At 42.7% G+C, this 22044-nt stretch overlaps 1 protein-coding gene across 1 annotated transcript; it reads right to left on the reverse strand.

Annotated features, from left to right (window-relative positions):
- Nucleotides 1–17755: 17755 nt before the first annotated feature.
- LOC125511126 (transcription elongation factor TFIIS) lies at nt 17756–21839 on the reverse strand. The gene is made up of 2 exons (XM_048676413.1): nt 21530–21839; nt 17756–18992 (listed from the first exon to the last, which is right to left on the reverse strand). Exons 1-2 carry the CDS (start codon nt 21695–21697, stop codon nt 18012–18014), a joined length of 1149 nt encoding a protein of 382 aa, XP_048532370.1. The 5' UTR covers nt 21698–21839; the 3' UTR covers nt 17756–18011.
- Between the last annotated feature and the right edge of the window lie 205 nt (nt 21840–22044).

Here is a 22044-nt window from a genome sequence, read left to right on the forward strand (position 1 = left end):
CTGTAGAAAATCATTAAAATTATAATTTGAAATTTCATACTAAATGCCTCTGCATATTTAACACTCCCATCCTCAAATAGAATCATTAAACAAGCAAACATATGCAAACAATGCAATCATAACAGCAATCTGTCTAAACAGGATAGTCTGTAAAGAATGCAAGAGGAATCATACTTCTTTAACTCCAAAAATTCTGAAAAGTTACCACACTGTAGATAATTTGTTGTTACTCATTGTGTAAAATTTTCAAGATTTTATCATGTTTTGACTATTCAAAAATATTCAAAACATAGCAGCAAACTTTCTGTTTTTAAAATAGCAACATATGGACTTGCAAAATAAGCATGGTAAAGGCTACACTTGACTTTTTTATTGAAATAAAAGATGCAAAACATTACTCTAAATAACAGCAAGTAAATCCTAATAAAATAAAATGACGCTCCAAGCAAAACACATATCATGTGGTGAATAAAAATATAGCCTCAAGTAAATTTACCGATGAACAAAGACGAAAGAGAAGATGACATCCGGGGCATCCCCAAGCTTAGGATCTTGGGTATTCCTTGAATATTACCTTTGGGTGACTTGGGCATCCCCAAGATTAGGCTCTTTCCACTCCTTATTCTGTAGTCCATCGAATCTTAACCCAAAACTTCACAACACAAAACTTAACAGAAAACTCGTAAGCTCCGTTAGTATAATAAAGTAAATCACCACTTAGGTACTGTCAAGACAATATTCATAATTTTTCTCACATGATGCCTACTGTACCCTACCATTTCTACAATTTATTTTAAGCAATATAAGCCATAGAAAGTAGAAAACAAGCAAACTATGCATCGAAAACATAATCTGTCAAAAACAGAACAGTTTGTAGTAATCTGTAACTATCGAATACTTATGTAACTCCAAAAATTCTGAAAAAATAGGACAACCTGGGAAATTTGTTTATTAATATTATTCAAAAATAATCAGTATTTTATCACGCTTTTGTTAAAAATGAGAATTGTTTTCCTTAGTGCAAAAGTTTCTGTTTTTCAGCAAGATCAAGTCAACTATCACCGTAATCCACCCAAAGGCTTTGCTTGGCACTTAATTGAAACAAAAGCTATAAAACATGATTACTACAGTAGCATAATCATGTGAACACACAAAAATAGTAGGTATAAATGTTGGGTTGTCTCCCAACAAGCACTTTTCTTTAATGCCTTTCTAGCTAGGCATGATGATTTCAATGATGCTCACATAAAAGATAAGAATTGAAACATAAGGGGAGCATCATGAAGCATATGACTAGCACATCTAAGTCTAACCCACTTCCTATGAATAGGGATTTTGTGAGCAAAAAACTTATGGGAACAAGAATCAACTTGCATAGGAAGGTAAAACAAGCATAACTTCAAGATTTTCAACACATAGAGAGGAAACTTGCCATTATTGCAACTCCTACAAGCATATATTCCTCCCTCATAATAATTTTCAGTAGCATCATGAATGAATTCAACAATATAATTGTCACATAAATTATTCTTTTCATGATCTACAAGCATCGAAATTTTGTTACTCTCCACGTAAGCAAAATTCTTCTTATTCATAATAGTAGGAGCAAATTCAACAAAATAACTATCATGGGAGGCATGATCCAATTGAAAACTAAAATCATGATGACAAGTTTCATGGTTATAATTATTCTTTATAGCATACATTTCATCACAATAATCATCATAGATAGCAACTTTGTTCTCATAATCAATTGGAACCTCTTCCGAAATAGTGGATTCATCACTAAATAAAGTCATGACCTATCCAAATTCACTTTTATCAATATTGTGAAAAGATTCAACACCCTCCAAAATAGTGGGATCATTAACTAGAGTTGACACTCTTCCAAACCCACTTTCATCAACATAGTCATCATAAATAGCAGGCATGCTATCATCATAATAAATATTCTCATCAAAACTTGTGGGATTAAAAATATTATATTCATCAAACATAGCATCCCCAAGCTTGTGGCTTTGCATATCATTAGCATCATGGATATTCAAAGAATTCATACTAACAACATTTCAATCATGCTCATCGTTCAAAGATTTAGTGCCAAACATTTTAATGCATTCTTCTTCTAACACTTTGGCACAATTATCGGAATCCTTATTTTCACGAAAGACATTAAAAATATGAAGCAAATGAGGCAACCTAAATTCCATTTTTTGTAGTTTTATTTTATAGACTAAACTAGTGATAAAACAAGAAACTAAAAGATTCAATTGCAAGATTTAAAGATATACCTTCAAGCACTCACCTCCCTGGCAGCGGCGCCATAAAAGAGCTTCATTGACGGGATGCGAGTGCAACTTACCTAGCCTCCCTGGCAACGGCGCCAGAAAAGATCTTGATGTCTACTACGCAACCTTCTTCTTGTAGACTTGTGTTGGGCCTCCAAGTGCAGAGTTTTGTAGGACAGTAGCAAATTTCCCTCAAGTGGATGACCTAAGGTTTATCAATCTGTGGGAGGCGTAGGATGAAGATGGTCTCTCTCAAACAACCCTGCAACCAAATAACAAAGAGTCTCTTGTGTCCTCCAACACACCCAATACGATGTTAAATTGTATAGGTGCACTAGTTCGGCGAAGAGATGGTGATACAAGTGCAATATGAATGGTAGATATAGGTTTTTGTAATCTGAAAATATAAAAACAGCAAGGTAGCAAGTAACAAAAGTGAGCGAAAACAGTATTGCAATGCTTGGAAACAAGGCCTAGGGTTCATACTTTCACTAGTGCAAGTTCTCTCAACAATGATAACATAATTAGATCATATAACAATCCCTCAACATGCAACAAAGAGTCACTCCAAAGTCACTAATAGTGGAGAATAAACAAAGAGATTATTGTAGGGTACGCAACCACCTCAAAGTTATTCTTTCTGATCGATCTATTGGGCTATTCCTATAAGTGTCACAAATAGCCCTAGAGTTCGTACTAAAATAACACCTTAAGACACACACCAACCAAAACCCTAATGTCACCTAGATACTCCAATGTCACCACAAGTATCCGCGGGTTTGATTATACGATATGCATCACACTATCTAAGATTCATCTATTCAAACCAACACAAAGAACTTTAAAGAGTGCCCCAAAGTTTCTACCGGAGAGTCAAGACGAAAACGTGTGCCAGCCCCTATGCATAAGTTCACAAGGTCACAGAACCCGCAAGTTCGTCACCAAAACATACATCAAGTAGATCACATGAATATCCCATTGTCACCACAGATAAGCACATGCAAGACATACATCAAGTGTTCTCAAATCCTTAAAGACTCAATCCGATAAGATAACTTCAAAGAGAAAACTCAATCCATTACAAGAAGGTAGAGGAGGAGAAACATCATAAGATCCAACTATAATAGCAAAGCTCGCGGTGCATCAGGATCGTGCCAAATCAAGAACACGAGAGAGAGAGAGAGATCAAACACATAGCTATTAGTACATACCCTCGGCCCCGAGGGTGAACTACTCCCTCCTTGTCATGGAGAGCACCGGGATGATGAAGATGGACATCGGTGATGGTTTCCCCCTCCAGCAGGGTGCTGGAACGGGCTCTCAATTGGTTTTTTGTGGCTACAGAGGCTTGCGGCGGCAGAACTCCCGATCTAGGTTTATTTCTGGGGGTTTCAATATTTATAGAAATTTTTGGCGTCGAGAACAAGTCAGGGGGTCCACGAGGCGACGACAAGGACGGAGGGTGCACCCTCCACTCTCGTGGAGGCCTCGTGGTTCTTCTGGCCAAACTCTTTTGCTTCGCGGGCTTCTTCTGGTCCATAAAAAATCACCGTAAAATTTCAGATCATTTGGACTCCGTTTGATATTCCTTTTCTGCGAAACTCAAAAATGAGGAAAAAACAGAAACTGGCACTGGGCTCTAGGTTAATAGGTTAGTCCCCAAAATCATATAAAATAGCATATAAAACATCCAAGATAGATAATATAATAGCATGGAACAATCAAAAATTATAGATACATTGGAGACGTAACACGGCATCAGCCGCGCGATGTCATGGTAGAGATATGTTTGCCTCTGGTTGATTTCCTTCTCCGGTTCCAGTCTGGCGATGACTGCAGTCGAGTGCTCATTAAGCACTCTTGTAAGTTGCGGTGAGACCACCCATCTGAGGCGTTGGCGGCACGGGATGGGTAGCGAGGCATTGTCCTTGGAGTTTCTGATAAGGATGAACTTTGATGGGCTTCCACGAGAGGCATGGGAGCTAGAGTTCACCGTGAAGCTTGCTAACCATCTCGGCGTCGATCTTGTGAAGATGGTGAAGCCTACTTATCGTTACTTCGATGGAAGTGTGGATGATAAATCCCAACAAATCGCCTAAATTGTACGAGGTGGAGCTCCCAGAACCTGACACACCGCATGACTATCTATCCTCAGATTCTGACGGACCAAATTGCAAATTCGCGCCTATCCTTGCCTAATAATTGAGAAGTGGATAGTGGTTCATCATGTGAAGCCCATGTGCTAAAGGTTATTAATCGCAGTCCAATCATAACCGATTTTCCGCGTATGTACAATTACGATGAGCATTCCAACACTACTCGTTGTCACACATTCACCTACTATCCTGGTACAATTGATGGTATAAAAGGAGCTATGTTGGTGGTGGCCGTGGTTCTGTGGGGCCAGGCTCCGAGGAACATGCAGGTGGACTATCTAAGATGTGAAAACATACTTATTGTGTAGTTTGAATTAATTTTGAATGGTGGGAATGTAACAAACATGTGTTAGGTTTATGAATGTAGACTGAATTTATGAAATTTGTATTGGGTTTATATGCAGTTTGTTATGAACCTATGTGCTGTCAACTATTGTATCTAAATTTGGCACTGCGATGTCAATTATGTATCTGAATTATCTACTCCCTTCAATCCATATTAATTGTCGTTGATTTAGTACGACATTGTACTAAATCAGCGACAATTAATATGGATGTGAGGGAGTATCTAAATTTGTTGTTGTGATGTATCGACATGAGATGATCATGATCAGCATATATATATATATATATATATAACAGTTATATATAACAGTTTGGTTTTGCATATAACAACATATAGAGTCTATCCGACATATATATGATACTTATGATCATGATGTTGTAGTTTGGTCAATTGAGATGATGTTGTGGTCAGTACACACTCTGTATAACAACACATATGCAACAGTTTGGTCAATTCTGATTGCAGAAACATCATATATAACAACACACTGGATAGCACCATATAACAACACATATATAACAGTTTTGGTGCATGTTCTACATTGGTCTTATACACAAAACATTACATCCTCTAAGTTTTAGGATGCACACATGATCTACCAAAAGAGATGTACTGCCAAACTAACATTGCATTGCATGGATACTATAGTACACTATGGGGTTTTAGTCTTGTGGTGCATTTTGTGTGTTGTTAACCTCATCTTCATCCATGCTTGTCCATGTTGCAGATCTTACTCCTCTCCTAGTACTTGTTGCAGCTCTAGCTCCTCTCCTAGTACCAAACGGAAGATATTCAAACCCTATAGAACCTGCATTTTTCCTCCTCTTACCATGTTGTTGTTGCCAAAAGTACCTGCATTTCCTCCTCCCCTGTTATTGTTGTCACTGCCAGTAGTACTTACATTTCCTCTTCCCATGTTGTTGCTACCGACCTCTTTCCATGTTACTTGCATTTTTTGCAGCTCTGGCCACTCTCCTTCCAGACCGATTCCTATCTATACCTCTTAAACCTTATTTGGTTAATGTTGTAGTCATTGGGCTGGAGTATTTGTTCTGTGGCAGCAACAAATGCTGACTCGAAAGGAAATGGCTGAAGGTCTTCGAAGACAATATTTGGAGCTTCCATTTTATAGAATTCAAAATTACTACCAGGAACTAATGCATAATTGCAAAAACAAAATAGTGAATCTCATGGGCTAGGTGAGATACCATACATACTTTGACACTGGAAGGATCTCTTCATGTTATCTAGTTCAGCATAATCCATGTATTGGTGAAAAGAAAATAATTTGAATTAGTAATGCAGTGCTTCTGAAAAAGCTAAAAATTGTAGTGGAGATCTCATTGTAGTTCATATTACATGTAGTATCTAAAGGATATATCCGTCACCATTTTCATCAGTCATTGTTGGCCCTATGTGGATGTTTGGCATGCTAACTTAGTCTTGCACGATTCTTCTTTTCTTCCTTCTTGGTCTTTCTGGATGTTGTGCTTCTGCCTAATAGTCTACACTTCCTTGAGCAGGTTGAGCTACTTGAGTTGTTGCTTCTACTCTAGCCATCTCCTTGAATCTTGGACATCCTTTCTTGTTATGACACGCTACTTGAGCTGTTGCTTCTACTCTAGCCATCTCCTTGAATCTTGGACATCCTTTCTTGTTATGACACATTCTCCACAGCGAATTATGACCCCATCTTTGCTCAATTTGGTCCCATCCTTTTTTTGAGATTTTCTTATTTTTTGCTTGTGGGCCTGCCAGCAACCTTCTCACAGTATAGATGTTTCACTATATGGGCATTAACACGGGAATTCAAGGGAGAAAGAGCCGGCAAGATGGAAAGAGGAGAGGAACATCAATACTACCATGCGGCCACTGGGACGGTTGGATCTGGAGCCCAGCCAGCTAGATTCGTGTAGGATTAGAGGGAGGAAGAGCCGGAGATGCTGGATCTGGAGCCCAACCAGCCGGATCTGCGCAGGAAGTCGAGGGAGGAAGAGCCAGAGATGTTGGATCTGGAACCCAGCTAGTCGGATCCGCGCAGGAAGTCAAGGGAGGAGAGCCGGAGACTGAAAGAGGAAAGGGACGTCGCCGCCACCATGTAGCCGTTGGCCGTCGGGATGGTCAGATCTGGATCCCAGCCAGCCAGATCCACATAGGAAGTCGAGGGAGGAAAATTCAGAGACAAAAAGAGGAAAGGAACATCATCACCACCATGCAGCCACTGGTGCGGTCGGATCTGCAGCCCAGCCAAGCAGATCCACGTAAGAAGTTGAGGGAGGAAGAGCCAAAGGCGTACAAAGGAGTGGAACATCACCGTCGCCACGGAACCGCCGACAGTTGGGATGGCCAGATCTAGAGCCCAGCCAACAGGATCCGCGCAGGAAGTCAAGGGAGGAACATCCGAACGTAGAAAGAGGAGAGAAAGATCACCACCGCCACGCAGTTGATGGCCATCGGGACGACTGGATCTAGAGCCTAGCCAGCCGAATCTGCGTAGGAATTCGAGGGAGGAAGAGTCGAACACGGAAATAGGAAAGGAACATCACCACGGCCATGCAACCACCGCCCGACCACACCTGCAGCGCTACTGCACGACGCCCATCCATCACGCCCTATGCCAAAGCGAGGCGTCCTTGCCAACATGCCACACCTGCACCGCAGCAAACCAGGTGAGGAGGAAAAGGATCCCCGCCACCGTTGATGCCGGTCGAGCTTTGTCCAACGGCGCTCTAGTGGCGGCTAGGGGGGAGGGAGGGGCGGGGTGGCGGCGTGTAGGGTTTCGTCATGTCTCTCGCGGGAGAGGCGCCAACCAAATGACTCTCACGAATTCAAGTCCTAGACTTGGCATTGGTGATCGTATTTTCCTGTATTTATTTTAGTTTTTCCAGCGATGTGAGTCAGTGGGAGGAGACGTGTCCGTCGACTATGAAGGTGTCTGTGGCGACTTTGTCAATTTTAAGATGATATCTCAGATCAGTTTGTCAGAGGTGCTCATAGGAGTAGGGTGTGGATACGTGTGCTCATATAGTCATATGGATGAGTGTATATGCGTATGTATAAGCATCTGCGTTTATACTGTGTTAAAAAAACTTCTTGGGCCTGTGGTGGAGCGGATAGGAAAGAAAGAGGAGCGTGCGCGAGGCGCGAGGCTGTCGCGCGAGAAAAATAGCATCCTTCTTTCTTTACGATGAAGAAAGATATCGCCCCACGGTTGTTGATGGAGGCGTGTAGGGTCCATACTCCATAGCAACAACCAAATCAATTTTGTGTTAAAAAAAAACCAAATCAATTTTGTGGTTGGGTGCCCGATTATGAGTCAAATCGTTGATATAGACGTGTAGGGTCCATACCGGAAATTGTGATAGAGAACGGCCTCCTTTTCCAGACCAGAACGAGGAGAATGTATTGGTGCCGCTGGTGAACTAGCACCAAATCGATCGATCTATCGCTCGCTGGGACAACAGACCAACAACATCCTAGCTTAAAATAAGTGTTTTGATCTTAGTATAACTTTATACTAAAATCTTTTATAACTTTACTAGTAATTTGTACGTGCTTTGCACGTTAGATTATTATGAGTAATCACAATACTAAATCATTTAAACTAAAACTAAATCATATATGTCATGATAAAATATCATGCAATTTTCAAAAGTGCATTTGTGTTTTCGAGTGGAAACTCGTGGAAACTTCTTTTTTTTGCTCTTCACATCAAACAACGGTAGCACAGCGAATTCCTATACGGAGAATGCTTTAGAAAAAGCATAAATTTGTTCTAAGAGAAATGTTATTGTTATTGACATGTTTGTGAGATCTTTTATTTTTAAAATTCAAATATGAAATATAGAGTAAATTAGTTTGATGCGGTAATTTTCACACCCTTAAGTCAGAGGTTATTTATAAAATCTATTTCATTTGTGTATCGTCGACCTCACAGCGTGTTAAATAACTGAACATCCCGTTAAGAAAAATAAAGTAAAATATAAATCAAAATTTTCTACTGGGTTTTTTGAATATTTCTCTCGGCGACCAGCAATATTGCCATGTGTACACTCCTTTCTTCAGCTGCAAACAAAAATGTGTACAGCCTTTTCTACAGCACACTACTTCTTTTGACGTGCTCGCCTAGCGCTCTCGCCTACCGCCGGTGGCCACTCCGGCCCCGGCGTCCACGCTCCTCCGCGGGGGCTTGCTCCGGCCCCGGCGTCCACGACCTCTGTGCTCGCTCTCCTCTGCGTCTCCACCTTCTCCTCCTTTTGAGGGTGCTTTTCCCTCAGGGAGTCATCATGTCTCTGGCGGATCTGCGATTTGAAAGAGGCCATGCTTTTGAGGATCGGATCAGGAACCGGCTGAATAGGCCAATTAACTTCTCTGAAGGATCTGGCCTAAGAGAATTCTTTCTAGTCGCAGAATTCACACGATCAAAGATCAGGCTTTCTGAAGATGAGGTAGGCACAATTCTTCTTTCTTGTTTTGGAGGCAGAGCATCTCTCTTTAAGGTCTATAAGCTTCAGGATCATCTGTTCAAGTTCTCTGTTTCCTCGTTGGACGTTGGATTTGCGATTTACAATGGTGGGAATATCTCTACTCCGGAGTTCAATTTGGGATTTCTTCTTCGGGGGCGTTCTGGCCCAAAGTCAAGGCATATATCTGATCCTGAGATGGAAGAAGGTTGGACTGTGGTTTCACGTTCCAGAGATAGATCTACCTCATATGCAGATGCTGTCCGTGCTCCACGATACTTTGATCGATCTCAAGCTCGCCCGATGAACAATCTCTTGATTGCAAACGCTAGATCATCGGTACCAGTTTCCACAGTCTTCAGCAGGCTTCAATTCCCAATCAATGCAGAGGTTAATGCAGGAGTCAATGCAGCGGGAAATTTGGCCATTCAAAATACTATGGGCTCGTCCAGAGGTGCGCGTAGCTCTAATGGGCCAGCTGCTCCTGCGGTAGGCTCAGCCCGGCTGTTCTGTGTTCGTTGTCTGCTCATGGGCCATGAAAGGCCGGCCTGTACGAATCGAATTCGCTGTAGGAAATGCAAGGAGTGGGGTCACATTGCCAGATACTGTCGTTCGGCATTCCAGCCTCTAGTCCGGTCAAATCAACTTCTTTCTGCTGCGCCTGCAACTCCCCCAGTAATTGGAGTGACTGTCGCTCCTTCCCCGAGAGAAGAGATTGCCCCAAATCAAGGAGTGCCAATTACTTCCTTACCTAATCAGGTTGCTTCAGCACTGGTGATCCCCCCCCCCTGCATTGCCTTCTCCATCTGTGCCTCCCATCCAGACGAACCCTCCAACCTACTCTGCTCGAGATGAAGCTAGTCAGGCCATGGCGAACTTTCCATTCGACCCGACTCCTTTTCTGCCTCCGCATCATCAAGCCATCACCGTTGAGGGCCGTCCTGCTCGCGTTCGTGTCATTTCGGCGCCCTCAGCTCCAGTTCATGAAGAATGGGCGATTGCCACGCTGGTGCCGATGCCCAATCTTCAGGTGATGTTCCCCACTGTCAGGCAGCTTCTTGAAGAGTTTATTACTGAGGTCAAACATTTAGGGTTTTCAGAAATCTGCCCCTGTCCGTTCGGTCAAGCTTATGTTCGATTCAACTCACCTTTTGACCGGGATTCCTTGGTGCTTCAAAGTCCTCATGTGTTTGGAGATATTCATGTCATCTTCCAGAGGCATAATCAGGGGCAGAATTGGAGAAATCTTGCACTGGATAGGGACATCTGGGCTTTACTTGTTGGTTTTCCTTTTGACAAGAGAAATATTCATGAAATAGCTAACTCGATTAGAAGCTTTGGTAAGATGCTCCTTTGGGACAGGGAAAGAAGTACAAAAGCTGCGTTAATGGTCAAGATTAGAGTGGACGCTCTGAGAGATGTTCCTATTAGCATTGTGGTAGGTGAATCTGAAGAGGTGCACTCTGAATCTTGGTCTGTTCCAGTTGTTATTGTCCAACAGGAGCTCATTGGAGGGGGCCCTCCTAATGAAGATCCCATTCCTGTCGATGGCAATCCTCATCCCCAGCCTGTCAACCAGAATTTTCATCCTAATCAACTGAATCACTTTGTGGGCCTTGTTATGGAGCACCAAGCTCAGGATCACTTTCAGCATAACCAGCAAGGTGTGCAGCAGCATGATTTGCCAGAAGAGGAAGATGAGGAAGATGTTAATCTTCCTGGATGGGGTCACTGGGCCATGCCTGCTGATAACAATGCTTTTGTGGATCAAGAGATTGAGGATGGAGAATTTATGGAATTGGCAGATTTAATGCAACCCTTGGAGGATAATCTAGCAGAGCCTGAACCTCCCATTATGGACAATAATAGTGCAATCACAGATTCTGTAGGTTCTAATACCAATGGGATAGGTTGGGAAGCTCTCAATGATCAGCATGAGGAGGGAAACATGGATTTGAATTTGTTGGCCCAGGACATCTGGCTCCCTGGGCCACCTAACCTAGATTTGGCTTTGGGCCCTGTCTTACCTATGGGCCAGCTTCAGGAAGGTCAGCCCATTGGAATTGGTGAAACTCCTGCGTTTGCTTTGGGCCTGGATCTAAATCTTGCCCCTCCTACTGTGGATATTCATTTAGAAGTCAACCCACTGTATGACTTTGAAGAGGATAATGATTTCTTTCAGCTCAACCTAGCAGCTGGCAATGATCCTGTCATAAGACTTGCAACCCAGGCAGAGTATCAGCAAGCTATCAACTCTGCTTTGGACTCTGATAGCTTATCAGTAGATGAAGAGATTGAAATCATTGAACCTGGTAATGCAGTCACTTCACTGCTTAAAGATGTTGCAAACAGTATGAATCCCCCTCTTTACTCCTCATCAGATTCTTTAGGTCCACCCCCTGGCTTTGATGTGAAAGGAAAGTATCTGTCTTCTAATGTTATTTCTGGTGATTCTCAATATTTCTCAGAAATAGGCCAGAAGAGCTTGAATGCCTGGAAGAGCTATTTTGCTTTGGGTTCTGAGGAGCAGGAGGCAGTCAAGGTACCTCCTATTTGGGTTAACTTTATTTGTGCTACTCTTATGAATCCTAAGAAGTTTGGGTGGGCAAAAATGTTCTTGCTCTCACCTATGTGGCAAATAATGTGTGAAGGAGTAGATCCTAAGACTGCTTTTAATTTCTTCATTCCTGACAACTGCCCGGTTTCTGGAATTCCTCAATGTCTCCAGGCCTCTGACTCTGAAGATGGCAATAGCATCAGTACTCCCCAGCAGGAGCCCAATGTGGAAAAACTTCTCTCAGCTAAGAGGAAAGATAGAGGCCCAGTTATTGAATCTGAGGTAAGAAGAAGTACTAGATTGCAACAATTGAATAAAGGATATAAGCACAAAACCTGTCAGAATGTAAATTGTATGGCCTGCCAAGCTAAGCCTCCAGTCTGCTCTTCTAAAGTGATTACAAAATCTAAACACTTCTTATTGCAAGGTTGACCCCAAGGCTGATGCCATCATTCAGAAGAAGCTCAAGAAGGGAGGGAAGCAGCCTCTCTGGAGGGATTAGAAGATCTGTCTCCTACTTGGATTTTCTTTTGTTCTCTAGCTGAGTTTCAAAGAACCTTTATTCTAATAGTTAAGATGAGATATCTTTTGAAATGCTGGTCCCTGAGGATCTGTATGACTTATATGTATCACAACTTTAATGTGTGGATGGATAGCTATGCTTGGGTTCTGTGCTTTTACTGGTTTGAGTTGAGGTACTGGGTTCTGGTCCGGAGATACATGGTCTCTTTACTCTCATGCACTCTTCCTGGAAAATTCTAAACTGGAATGTGAGAGGTATTAATTCAAGTAATAAATGGCTGGCTATCTCCAATAAGATAGAGGAATCTGGTTGTGCTATTATTAGCCTACAAGAGACAAAAAGAGAGAGTTTTGATGCTGCTTATATCAGGAAGTTTTGCCCTAGAAGATTCAATAATTTTGAATTTTCCCCCTCTGTAGGAGCCTCAGGGGGTCTATTAATTGCCTGGAATGAAAACCTTTTCAGGGGAGAGTGCTTGTTCAAGAATTCCTTCTCAATCTCAGTGAGATTCCATTCAAAACAATCTGGAGACTGTTAGATTCTAACCAACATCTATGGCCCTTGTGATTCTGAGGGAAGACAAAATTTTCTACACTGGCTTGCAAACATTCAAATGCCTGACAGCACTGACTGGATTTTGGCTGGGGATTTCAACTACATCAGGCACCCCTCTAATAGGAATGATGGGCAGGGGGACTTTAACCACATGTTACAATTTAATGACACTATTAGCACTCTGGGGCTGGTGGAGATCCCTTTGAAAGGAAGAAAGTTTACTTGGAGTAACATGCAGCAAGCTCCTCTGCTGGAGAAAATTGATTGGGTCTTCACTTCTGAATGTTGGACACTCAAATATCCAAACACTTTAGTTCTTCCTCTAGCAAAGCCCATTTCAGATCACATCCCTTTTGTTATTAATATTGGCACTTGCATCCCAAAATCTACAGTCTTTAGATTTGAAAATTTCTGGCTTCATCATCACAACTTTAAATACACTGTGGCTGCTAATTGGAATCAGCCTCTAGATGAGAAAAATAGTGCAAAGTTGATCACTGCCAAATTTAAGAGGCTAAGGAAAGGTCTTAAGCTTTGGAGTAAAAGTCTGTCCAATCTAGCTGCTCTAATTAAAGCCACAAACAACACCATTTTTATGTGGGATGTATTCGAGGAATTCAGACCATTATCTGCTGCAGAAAGTACTACAAGAGAAATTTTGAAAGAGCACTTTTTCAAGCTGCTATCCTACCAGAGAATTTATTGGAGACAGAGGGCCACAATCAGAATAGTTAAATTTGGAGATGAAAATTCAAATTTTTTTCAAGCCAAAGCCTCCATCAAATTCAGAAACAATTATATCCACACTCTACAGGATGAACAGGGACTGGAACATTCTGAGCACCATGCAAAGGCAGCTGTTATCTGGAATTCCTTTAGGAAAAGGCTGGGGGAAACTACAAACACTATAGACCCCTTAAATCTAGTTAACCTCATTCAAAGAGTAGAAGGCTTAGAGGAGCTAGAAAGGCCTTTCACCAAAGAGGAAATTGATGAGGTAGTTAAGAATTTGCCCTCAGACAAGGCTCCTGGGCCAGATGGATTTAATGGGGATTTCAAAGGAGCATGTTGGGATATTTTGGCCAAGGATTTTTATAATTTAATTCAAGATTTTTATGAAGGAAAAATCTCCTTGCAGAGCATCAATGCTTCTTTCATAACCCTTGTCCCAAAGAAAGATTCTCCTTTGAACACTAATGATTACAGGCCCATCTCCCTGCTCAACTGCACCATCAAGATTATTACAAAGCTTCTGGCAAATAGGCTCCAAACAGTGATTTTGAAATTGGTGCATACAAACCAGTATGGTTTCTTAAACAAAGGACTATCCAGGACTGCCTGGGATGGGCATTTGAATACCTCCATCAATGCCAGCAGTCAAAGAAACCCACTATTGTCCTCAAATTAGACTTTGAGAAGGCTTTTGACCTAATTGAGCATGGAACAATAATTGATATCCTTAAAGCAAGAGGTTTTGGGGATAGGTGGATACACTGGATGGACATGATCTTCTCCTCTGGCAGTTCATCTGTCCTTCTCAATGGTGTGCCAGGGAAAGTTCTCTTTGCAAGAAAGGTGTAAGATAAGGAGATCATCTATCCCTTCCCATGCTACTAGCAGCTCGGCGAGTCGAGCACAAACTTCCCGTGGTCATTGCAGTTCACGCACGTCTGTCTTTCACTGGCTGCATGTAGGGTGTGTGTCGTTGGTTGCCACACCTAGTCGGAATGGTTCGACCGATATTTCGGTTTTTTCCTTTATGTGTTTTTTGTGCTTTTCACTAGTTGTTTTTCTTTTGGGTTTCTTCCTTATATTTTCATTTCTCCTTTTCATGTTTGTACACTCTTTCTTTCTTTTATAACATTTCAATTCATGAGCATTTATTTAAAAACATGAATATTTTAAAATCCAAGGAATATTTCACATTCATAAACATTTCTAAAGTTCAAGAACATTTCTATAGTCTATGAAATATATTAAATTTGCAAACATTGTTTGAAAGTCATGAATATTTAAAATTTCCTGAACATTTTTCTAAAATTCATTGTTTCATTAGTTCACAACATTTTCTAAAATCCAAGATTTCTTAAGATTCATGAACATCTTTTTACCTAACGAACTTTTTTCTAGAAATACAGTAGCCATTTTTTTGCCTGAACTAGCAGTGATGTAGATGAAAAAAAAGTTAAACGAAGGAGCTGAGCTCCCAAGGGATCACACAACCACCGCCCCTTGATAGTGAACTAAGCATAGCTTAGATGGTTAGGTCCCTTGTGGTGGAATCAACCCATCAGGGTTCAAGTCCTAGACTCGGTGATCGCATTTTTTCTGAATTTATTTTGGGCCTACTGGTGATGTGCGTTTAGTGTGAGGCGACGTCCTCGTCGACAAGTCATCTGTGGCGACTTCGTTAATATCAAGATGATGGGACGGCTCAGTCTTAAAATAAGATTATGCCAATATTCAGATAGGACAGGCGACTCAGTTTTGAAGTTACTTATAAAATAAATATATTTTTACGAACTTCACAACATAATAAGTTTCCTCTACGATCATGATTTTCTTTAATGTTAATAGCATAATAAGGCCTTGTTTGTTTCAACTTTGATGAGATTTGAATTACTTGTGGATTTGCTTTAGTGGCAAAGCTAATTCATAGTGATATAAGACCATGGTCGTTTCAGTCTTGATTGGATTCGAATCACCTGCAGATTTGCTTCAGTGGCAAAGCTGATTCACAGAATCAGGTTCACCACCGAAATACACTTTGAGATGCTTCAGCAAATTGCATTGAAAATGGCCAGAATCTAGATTGAGCTTCACTGGCAAAGCTGATTCGAAATAGTTGTTTGTTTCAGATTCCAAATTTACTTTCACTGGCAAAGTTGGCTTCACTCACAAAGTTGATTCGGAATGATTATTTGTTTTGGATTCAAGATTCAGCTTCACTTGCGCTAAATCTGCTTGCTAAAACTCAAACAAACAGGGCCTAAGTAGTCCATATTTTTGATTTTCTTTAACTTTCACAAAACAATAAGTTAACCGTACGATTCTGACTAGTGCCTTTGATATAAAATTATGTAGTGTGTAAGACCTTGTGCTTGTGCACACCTTTTGTCAGACGCCTTCCGCACTTTGCGATAGAGTAAATATGTAGGCTAAACCAAGTCGATGAGCTTTGAAGGGTCCAAAATTTGGTATCAAGGTTGTTGGCACATGGACAAAACCAAGATACTAATGGTGCATTTTCTACTACATCTGGTGGCCCTGAGCCCAACCAAACAACAGCTCTATTCTCAGTTCTAGCAAAGTTTACCAAGAAATCACCAACAACATTTTGGCTACGCTTAATTTGAGTAATACAAGTTTTATGAAGGGAAAACAGATATTTAATCTCTGCCGCCAAAGAAGCAAGCAGTGATCTGTCAACAACTTCATCCTCGAGAATGCTCACCACTGGGACAAAATCCACCTCTAGCAGAATAGGTAGAACTGATCGTTGCAAAGATAAAGATAGACCCTCCATACAAGCAGAGCTCGGCTTCCATTGCATCTCTACAGGGAAAATAAGTTCCTTGCATGAGGAGAAAATTATATTGCTTGTGTTGTCTCGGGGAATCATTCGAGCTACAGCCCTTCCATCTGACGACCAAGAACCATCCATGTTTAATTTAGCCCAGCCTCCTGGAGGAACCACCCACAAATGAAGATGATCAGCCAGTTTGAGTGTCTTCTTTGCCTCAGTATTCATCTTTAAATCATCTTGGATAACAATGGTACTTATCCTCCACTTGCGTCTTCTCACCTTGATAAGATATATCCTCTTTCTTCTCTTAACTTCGCGTCCTCTTTCTCATTTGATCAGGTCCTTCCAATCTTCATCACCATCATACATGAACGCTAAAAATTCACCAATATGATGTTGATTGCTAGGGGTGTGTGCATTGTCGGACACCGAGGCCAGGGGGACTCCTTTTGAAAAAAAAAAGATGTTTTTTGTTGAATTGTTTGGATTGCTTACAACATATATCACGTGGTAAAAAAAACTGACTTGATTGCTCACCTCTATGGAGTAGTCTACTTCTTCGATTTCTTCTAGAGCAACACCAGGATAGATGACCGCTCTCCATCAAGTTTCTTCGTATAAAACATACTACTAACTTTCATTTTCCTTTTTTTCTGGTTAAGTTTATTAACATTAATCCCATACTACCAGATCCGACGTTATGCATAAGCTGTTGTTAGTAGCATCGCTCACCTCCCGGATCATATGACTAAGCAGATAATAATCTTCATAAGCCAGGACTTGGATATGATGCAATCCCTGTGTGCAAGAATATAAAAAAAATACGTAAGAAGTGGCACAAGTTGAAGTGGCAACCTAGCATAAAAAATGAAATGAAGCATCCAGCCAATAGGGAGGCATTGGAAAGGCTTTGGTAGAAGAGAACATATGGAGGCATGGGAAGGCTTTGACGGAACAGAACATATCCTGATACTGCAAGACGAAAGGAACTTCAGACTTGTACATATGGTTTCAGACTTTCAGTCCATGTGGCAAAAAAGAAAGGTCATCCCCGGCCGGACGTCGAGAAGAAGGTGCATTAGGTAGAAGAAGATATGAATAGGAGAAATAAGGCTCGAGAAGAGATCCATCCCTTGCACCCACTTCTTCCAAAGGCACCAGAATAACTCCTTAGGTTCTTCACTATGCGATCAACCAGCATCACAGCGGAGCAGGCCTGTATGTATAATCTAACAACTCAACATCACTGGACTCCGATGGCCTCATGTCTCCATCTGCACGAGAGAAGCACCGTCTGTTCCTAAATAATCATTACTATCACAGTACCACTATGTGAGTGTATATACATAACTAACACTGAACATTCTCTTCATAAAAGTTACATCAGGCAACATGAATTCATCCAACAACATTTATGCGGTCAACTAGTACACAATCTGAATAAATCAGGGTTCCCAAACACAGAAAAAACAACAGACGAAAACAGTATCCTCCTAAGCATACGAAAAACAGGACCAACCCAACCTACCTGTCAAGACTGAGACGGCATCACTAACAGGAAAAACGCGCTAGCGGTCCGACAAGTCCGCAGCAGCGCTCAGCAGAACTTCCAGTGGTTGTTGCAGTTGACGCACGTCACAAACGTCGTCATGGGCTCGTCGGCACTCCGCGTCTGCAGCTGGTAGTAGGTCGTCTTGCGCTGCCCACACCGCCCGCACTTGAACTGGTCCGTCGACGCCTTGGGCGCCGACGCGCGCTCGCAGTCAAACAGGGCCTTCTCCTTGATCTGCTGGTTCTCCAGCTTCCGAGCGTCGCTCGCCATCTCGTCCGCTGGCATATCCACCAGGCTCCCGGGCCTCACCTCGCCCAGCAGCACCCTCCGCCGGAAGTCAGGGTTGTTGTCCGCCTTTAGGTTGAACAGTATCGACCTGTATTTCACCTTGTGGGTCCCAGTGGAACGCCCGATCCTCTCAAACAAGGCCGACTCCACTGTCACAGCAACTCTATATGGGTCGCATGCATTTACTTGGTCCAGTAGATCTCTTATTTCCTCTCTGTCATCCTCGCTAGTTTCCTTGGAAACCTTGACGAACGCGTCAACAAGAAGCTCCCTGTATTTATCTCGAGCAGCATCGTTGCATCTGACGAGGGATGTCAGCTTTGGGGGACCATTTGGAACAGAAGATGGTTTCTTTGTTTCAGATGTTCTGCTAACTTCCTTTGAAACCTTCTCAACCTTAACTTGGACTTTGGAATCATTGTTCGCAGTCTTCTCAATCTTCACACTTGCCGACATAGAATTCTTTTCAGTCTTCACAGTTGCATTCTTTTCAGACTTCACAGTTGTCGACATAGAGTTCTTCTCAACCTTCACGTGCGCTGACTTCTTTTCAACCTTCATGGGCTGAGGTTTCTCAGCCTTAGCTGCAGAGTTATCTGATTTTCCATTCGCTGGTGTGCCGTTTTTCTTTCCTGTCTCTTCAATAACAACCTTCTTCCAGTACCCAAAAAGGTCTGCAGCCACCGCCTGTATGTCTGAGTTAGGGTGCTTCGTCAGGTACCGAAGACGTTTGCCAACCTGACAAAACAAAACACAATATGTAAGTTGCAAGTTCCCAAAGCCCTATGAAAACAACTACATGGGGGAAGTAGCTGAATGAAATAAGCAATAAACATTTAGGAGGGAAAGCAGATGTTAACTTGACTAACTAAGCTTCAGTAAAAAGACAATATTTTACTTAGCAATGCAGTTAACAAAAGATGTTTCACAAACACCAACCCGGCGCAACTAATAGATGCAGACCCACGAAACCAGAATCACTCTGCTCATGAATATTGAGTGTTTGCCACTCATGCTCAAAACACGTCTGCACCATACGGAATTAGATATGCTTTTGCTAGATAGGTTAGCAAACTTAAAGCTTTCTAAATTGAAACCCAGTCACTGAAATGCAACTCAGACATGAAAGAAATTGTCACCAACCCAGCGCAACTAATAGATGCAGATCCTCGAAACCAGAATCACTCTGCTCATGAATATTGTGTGCTGCCACTACTGCTCAAAACACATCTGCACCTTATGGAATTAGATATGCGGATAGGTTAGCAAACTTAAAGCTTTCTAAATTGAAACCCAGTCGCTGAAAGACAACTCAGACATGAAAGAAATTGTCACCAACCCAGCGCAACTAATAGATGCAGACCCTCAAAACCAGAATCACTCTGCTCATGAATATTGAGTGCTTGCCACTCATGCTCAAAACACATCTACACCTTACGGAACTAGATATGCTTTTGCAAGATAGGTTAGCAAACTTGAAGCTTTCTAAATTGAAACCCAGTCACTGAAAGACAACTCAGACATGAAAGAAATTGTCACTGCAGCCCCTTTAGGAGGCCTAGACTCCTAGAAACTGTTTCAGAATTATTGTTTGTTACGCTCAATGCCCCATGGCACTTATGTCTGTGTCCACGAAGGAAACAACTCATATCCCAATTACAGAGGACCTTACCTAGTTTTATAAATCATTAAGGTGTTAAAACTAAAAGTAAACATAAAGACTACGAAGCTGTTTGGTTTGATGACAAAAATTGACTTGCCAATATGCAGGCAAGCCAAAAAAACGGCTTTATCGACTTCTGGAGTTGCCATTTGGCAGGCCCTATGATGAAAGTCTGGTGTAAGTGGCCGGCTCGAAGACAGGCCGGCTCGAAGACATACTAATTGTCGGGTAGTGTGCACCATAATGATCGAGAAACCGTTACAGCTTCAGATCAGATATGCACAAAATGGCAAAACAGGAGCACAATATGACATACTAATTGTCGGGAAGTGTGCACCTTAACGGTTGAGAAAACGTTACAGCTTCAGATCAGATATACACAAAATGGCAAAACGGGAGCACAATATGGCATACTAATTGTCGGTAAGTGTGCACCTTAACAGTCGCGAAACCGTTACAGCTTCAGATCAGATATACACAAAATGGCAAAACAGAGCACAATAAATATTGGTTCAGTAACTCAGGAAGCTAGCTTTTATGGCAAGACATGTCGAATACGACAACTTGAAGATCATGCAAGTTATAAATTGCCCAAATTATATAGAATATTTCTTTCATCTAAACTGCTCACGTTCTGCACGCTTCACTTACCAAATCAACTTTTTCACATAAACACATGAACCAAAGATCGGCAGATTTTTTTAGGGAACTGGCAGAAATAGAGTCCATTCATCAAGGCAAAGTTATGACTTGCTAGCAGAAGATGGGTAGAATGCCGAAAATCCATGAAATCCAGAGGAAGAGCCATTGATTACATGCTGGTGCAAGACCAGTCAACCGCAAATTCATTGTCTTTGTTCCTATTTTGTGAAATTCAAAACATAGGTTTCATGTTATAGATAAATTAGTTATCACATGTTCTCCAGCCAAATTGTAAAACTGTCCATCATAGGCGGATCAGAACACTCTCAATCAGTACCAGTCCATGAATTTACAGTGTTTATTATCATTGGAAGACATTATACATTGTGGAGAGCCAAAGAAAGATGATGGTTGGGAGACCACTTTATGGGGAATCCCAATTGACATGAAACTAGTAGGATCAATCTGACCCACAGCAAAGACCAAACCGTCACCAAGACATATTAATCCTGACCGCAAAAGCATGAAAAACACAAATCCCAGCCTTTGTCCTGAATGGAAACTGTGGACAATCTGCATTCGACAAATCCCAGCCGCCTACCCACCGTCTCTGTGAGACATCCAGGCACCGGGCGCGCCCGCCCTTATTACCCACAAACCTACCAATCCGAGGTGCAAAAAGAGGAAAAAGGTACAACCTGCCCCCCTCCCGCAAGATCTAATTCCCAATCCGCTTTTCGCAGCACCGTCGCCCTTTAAAAAAGGGGGGAAGAACGGCATGTCTCGCAAAAGCACACGGCAATTCCTCGCGAACCGGCCAGGAAAAAAGAAGGCCCAAATTGGACGCAACGAGGCGCATTGCACCCGCGCGCAATTCCTCCTCGATTTCACCGCACCAACGCAACGAGAGGCCGCGAATGGCCTAATTTCTGGACCGGGGACGAGCGGGGAGGGAGGGGGGGCGGCTGACCTGCGTGGAGACGAGGACGTCGGTGTTGACGCGGAACTCGCGGAGGCGGCGCAGGGCGTCGAGGCAGCGCTCGGCCTCGGGGGAGGAGCCGTCGGCCTCCTCGGCGGCCGCGTCGGCGGCCTTCTTGGCGGCCTCGAAGGTCTCCATGAGCTCCCGCTCCATGGCCATCCGGCTGGCGGCGGCGGCGGCGGGGGGGATCGAATCAAAACCCTAGGCGCGAGCAGGAGGCCTCGCCGCCGCGGTCTACCCTCTCTGTCTGGCTCTGGGGCGCGGAGGCGAGACGGGCGGAGGGGAGGAAAAAAGGGTTGGATTCGGGGGCAGCGCCGGGATTTATACGGCGCGGGGCCGCCGCCGCCGTTGATTCGGAGGCGGGTGAGAGATCCTTCTGGAGCCGCGCGGATCGGACGGTGGATTCCGCGCCACGTGGCGCGCGCCCGGGAGTTCGGTTGCTGTTGGGTTAGGATCCGTCCCGTCCTGTGTGTCTGTCTGTCTCCAGACGGCGTGTCATTTCCTTT

Source organism: Triticum urartu, chromosome 5, assembly GCF_003073215.2.
Source record: "Triticum urartu cultivar G1812 chromosome 5, Tu2.1, whole genome shotgun sequence".
NCBI lineage: Eukaryota > Viridiplantae > Streptophyta > Magnoliopsida > Poales > Poaceae > Triticum > Triticum urartu.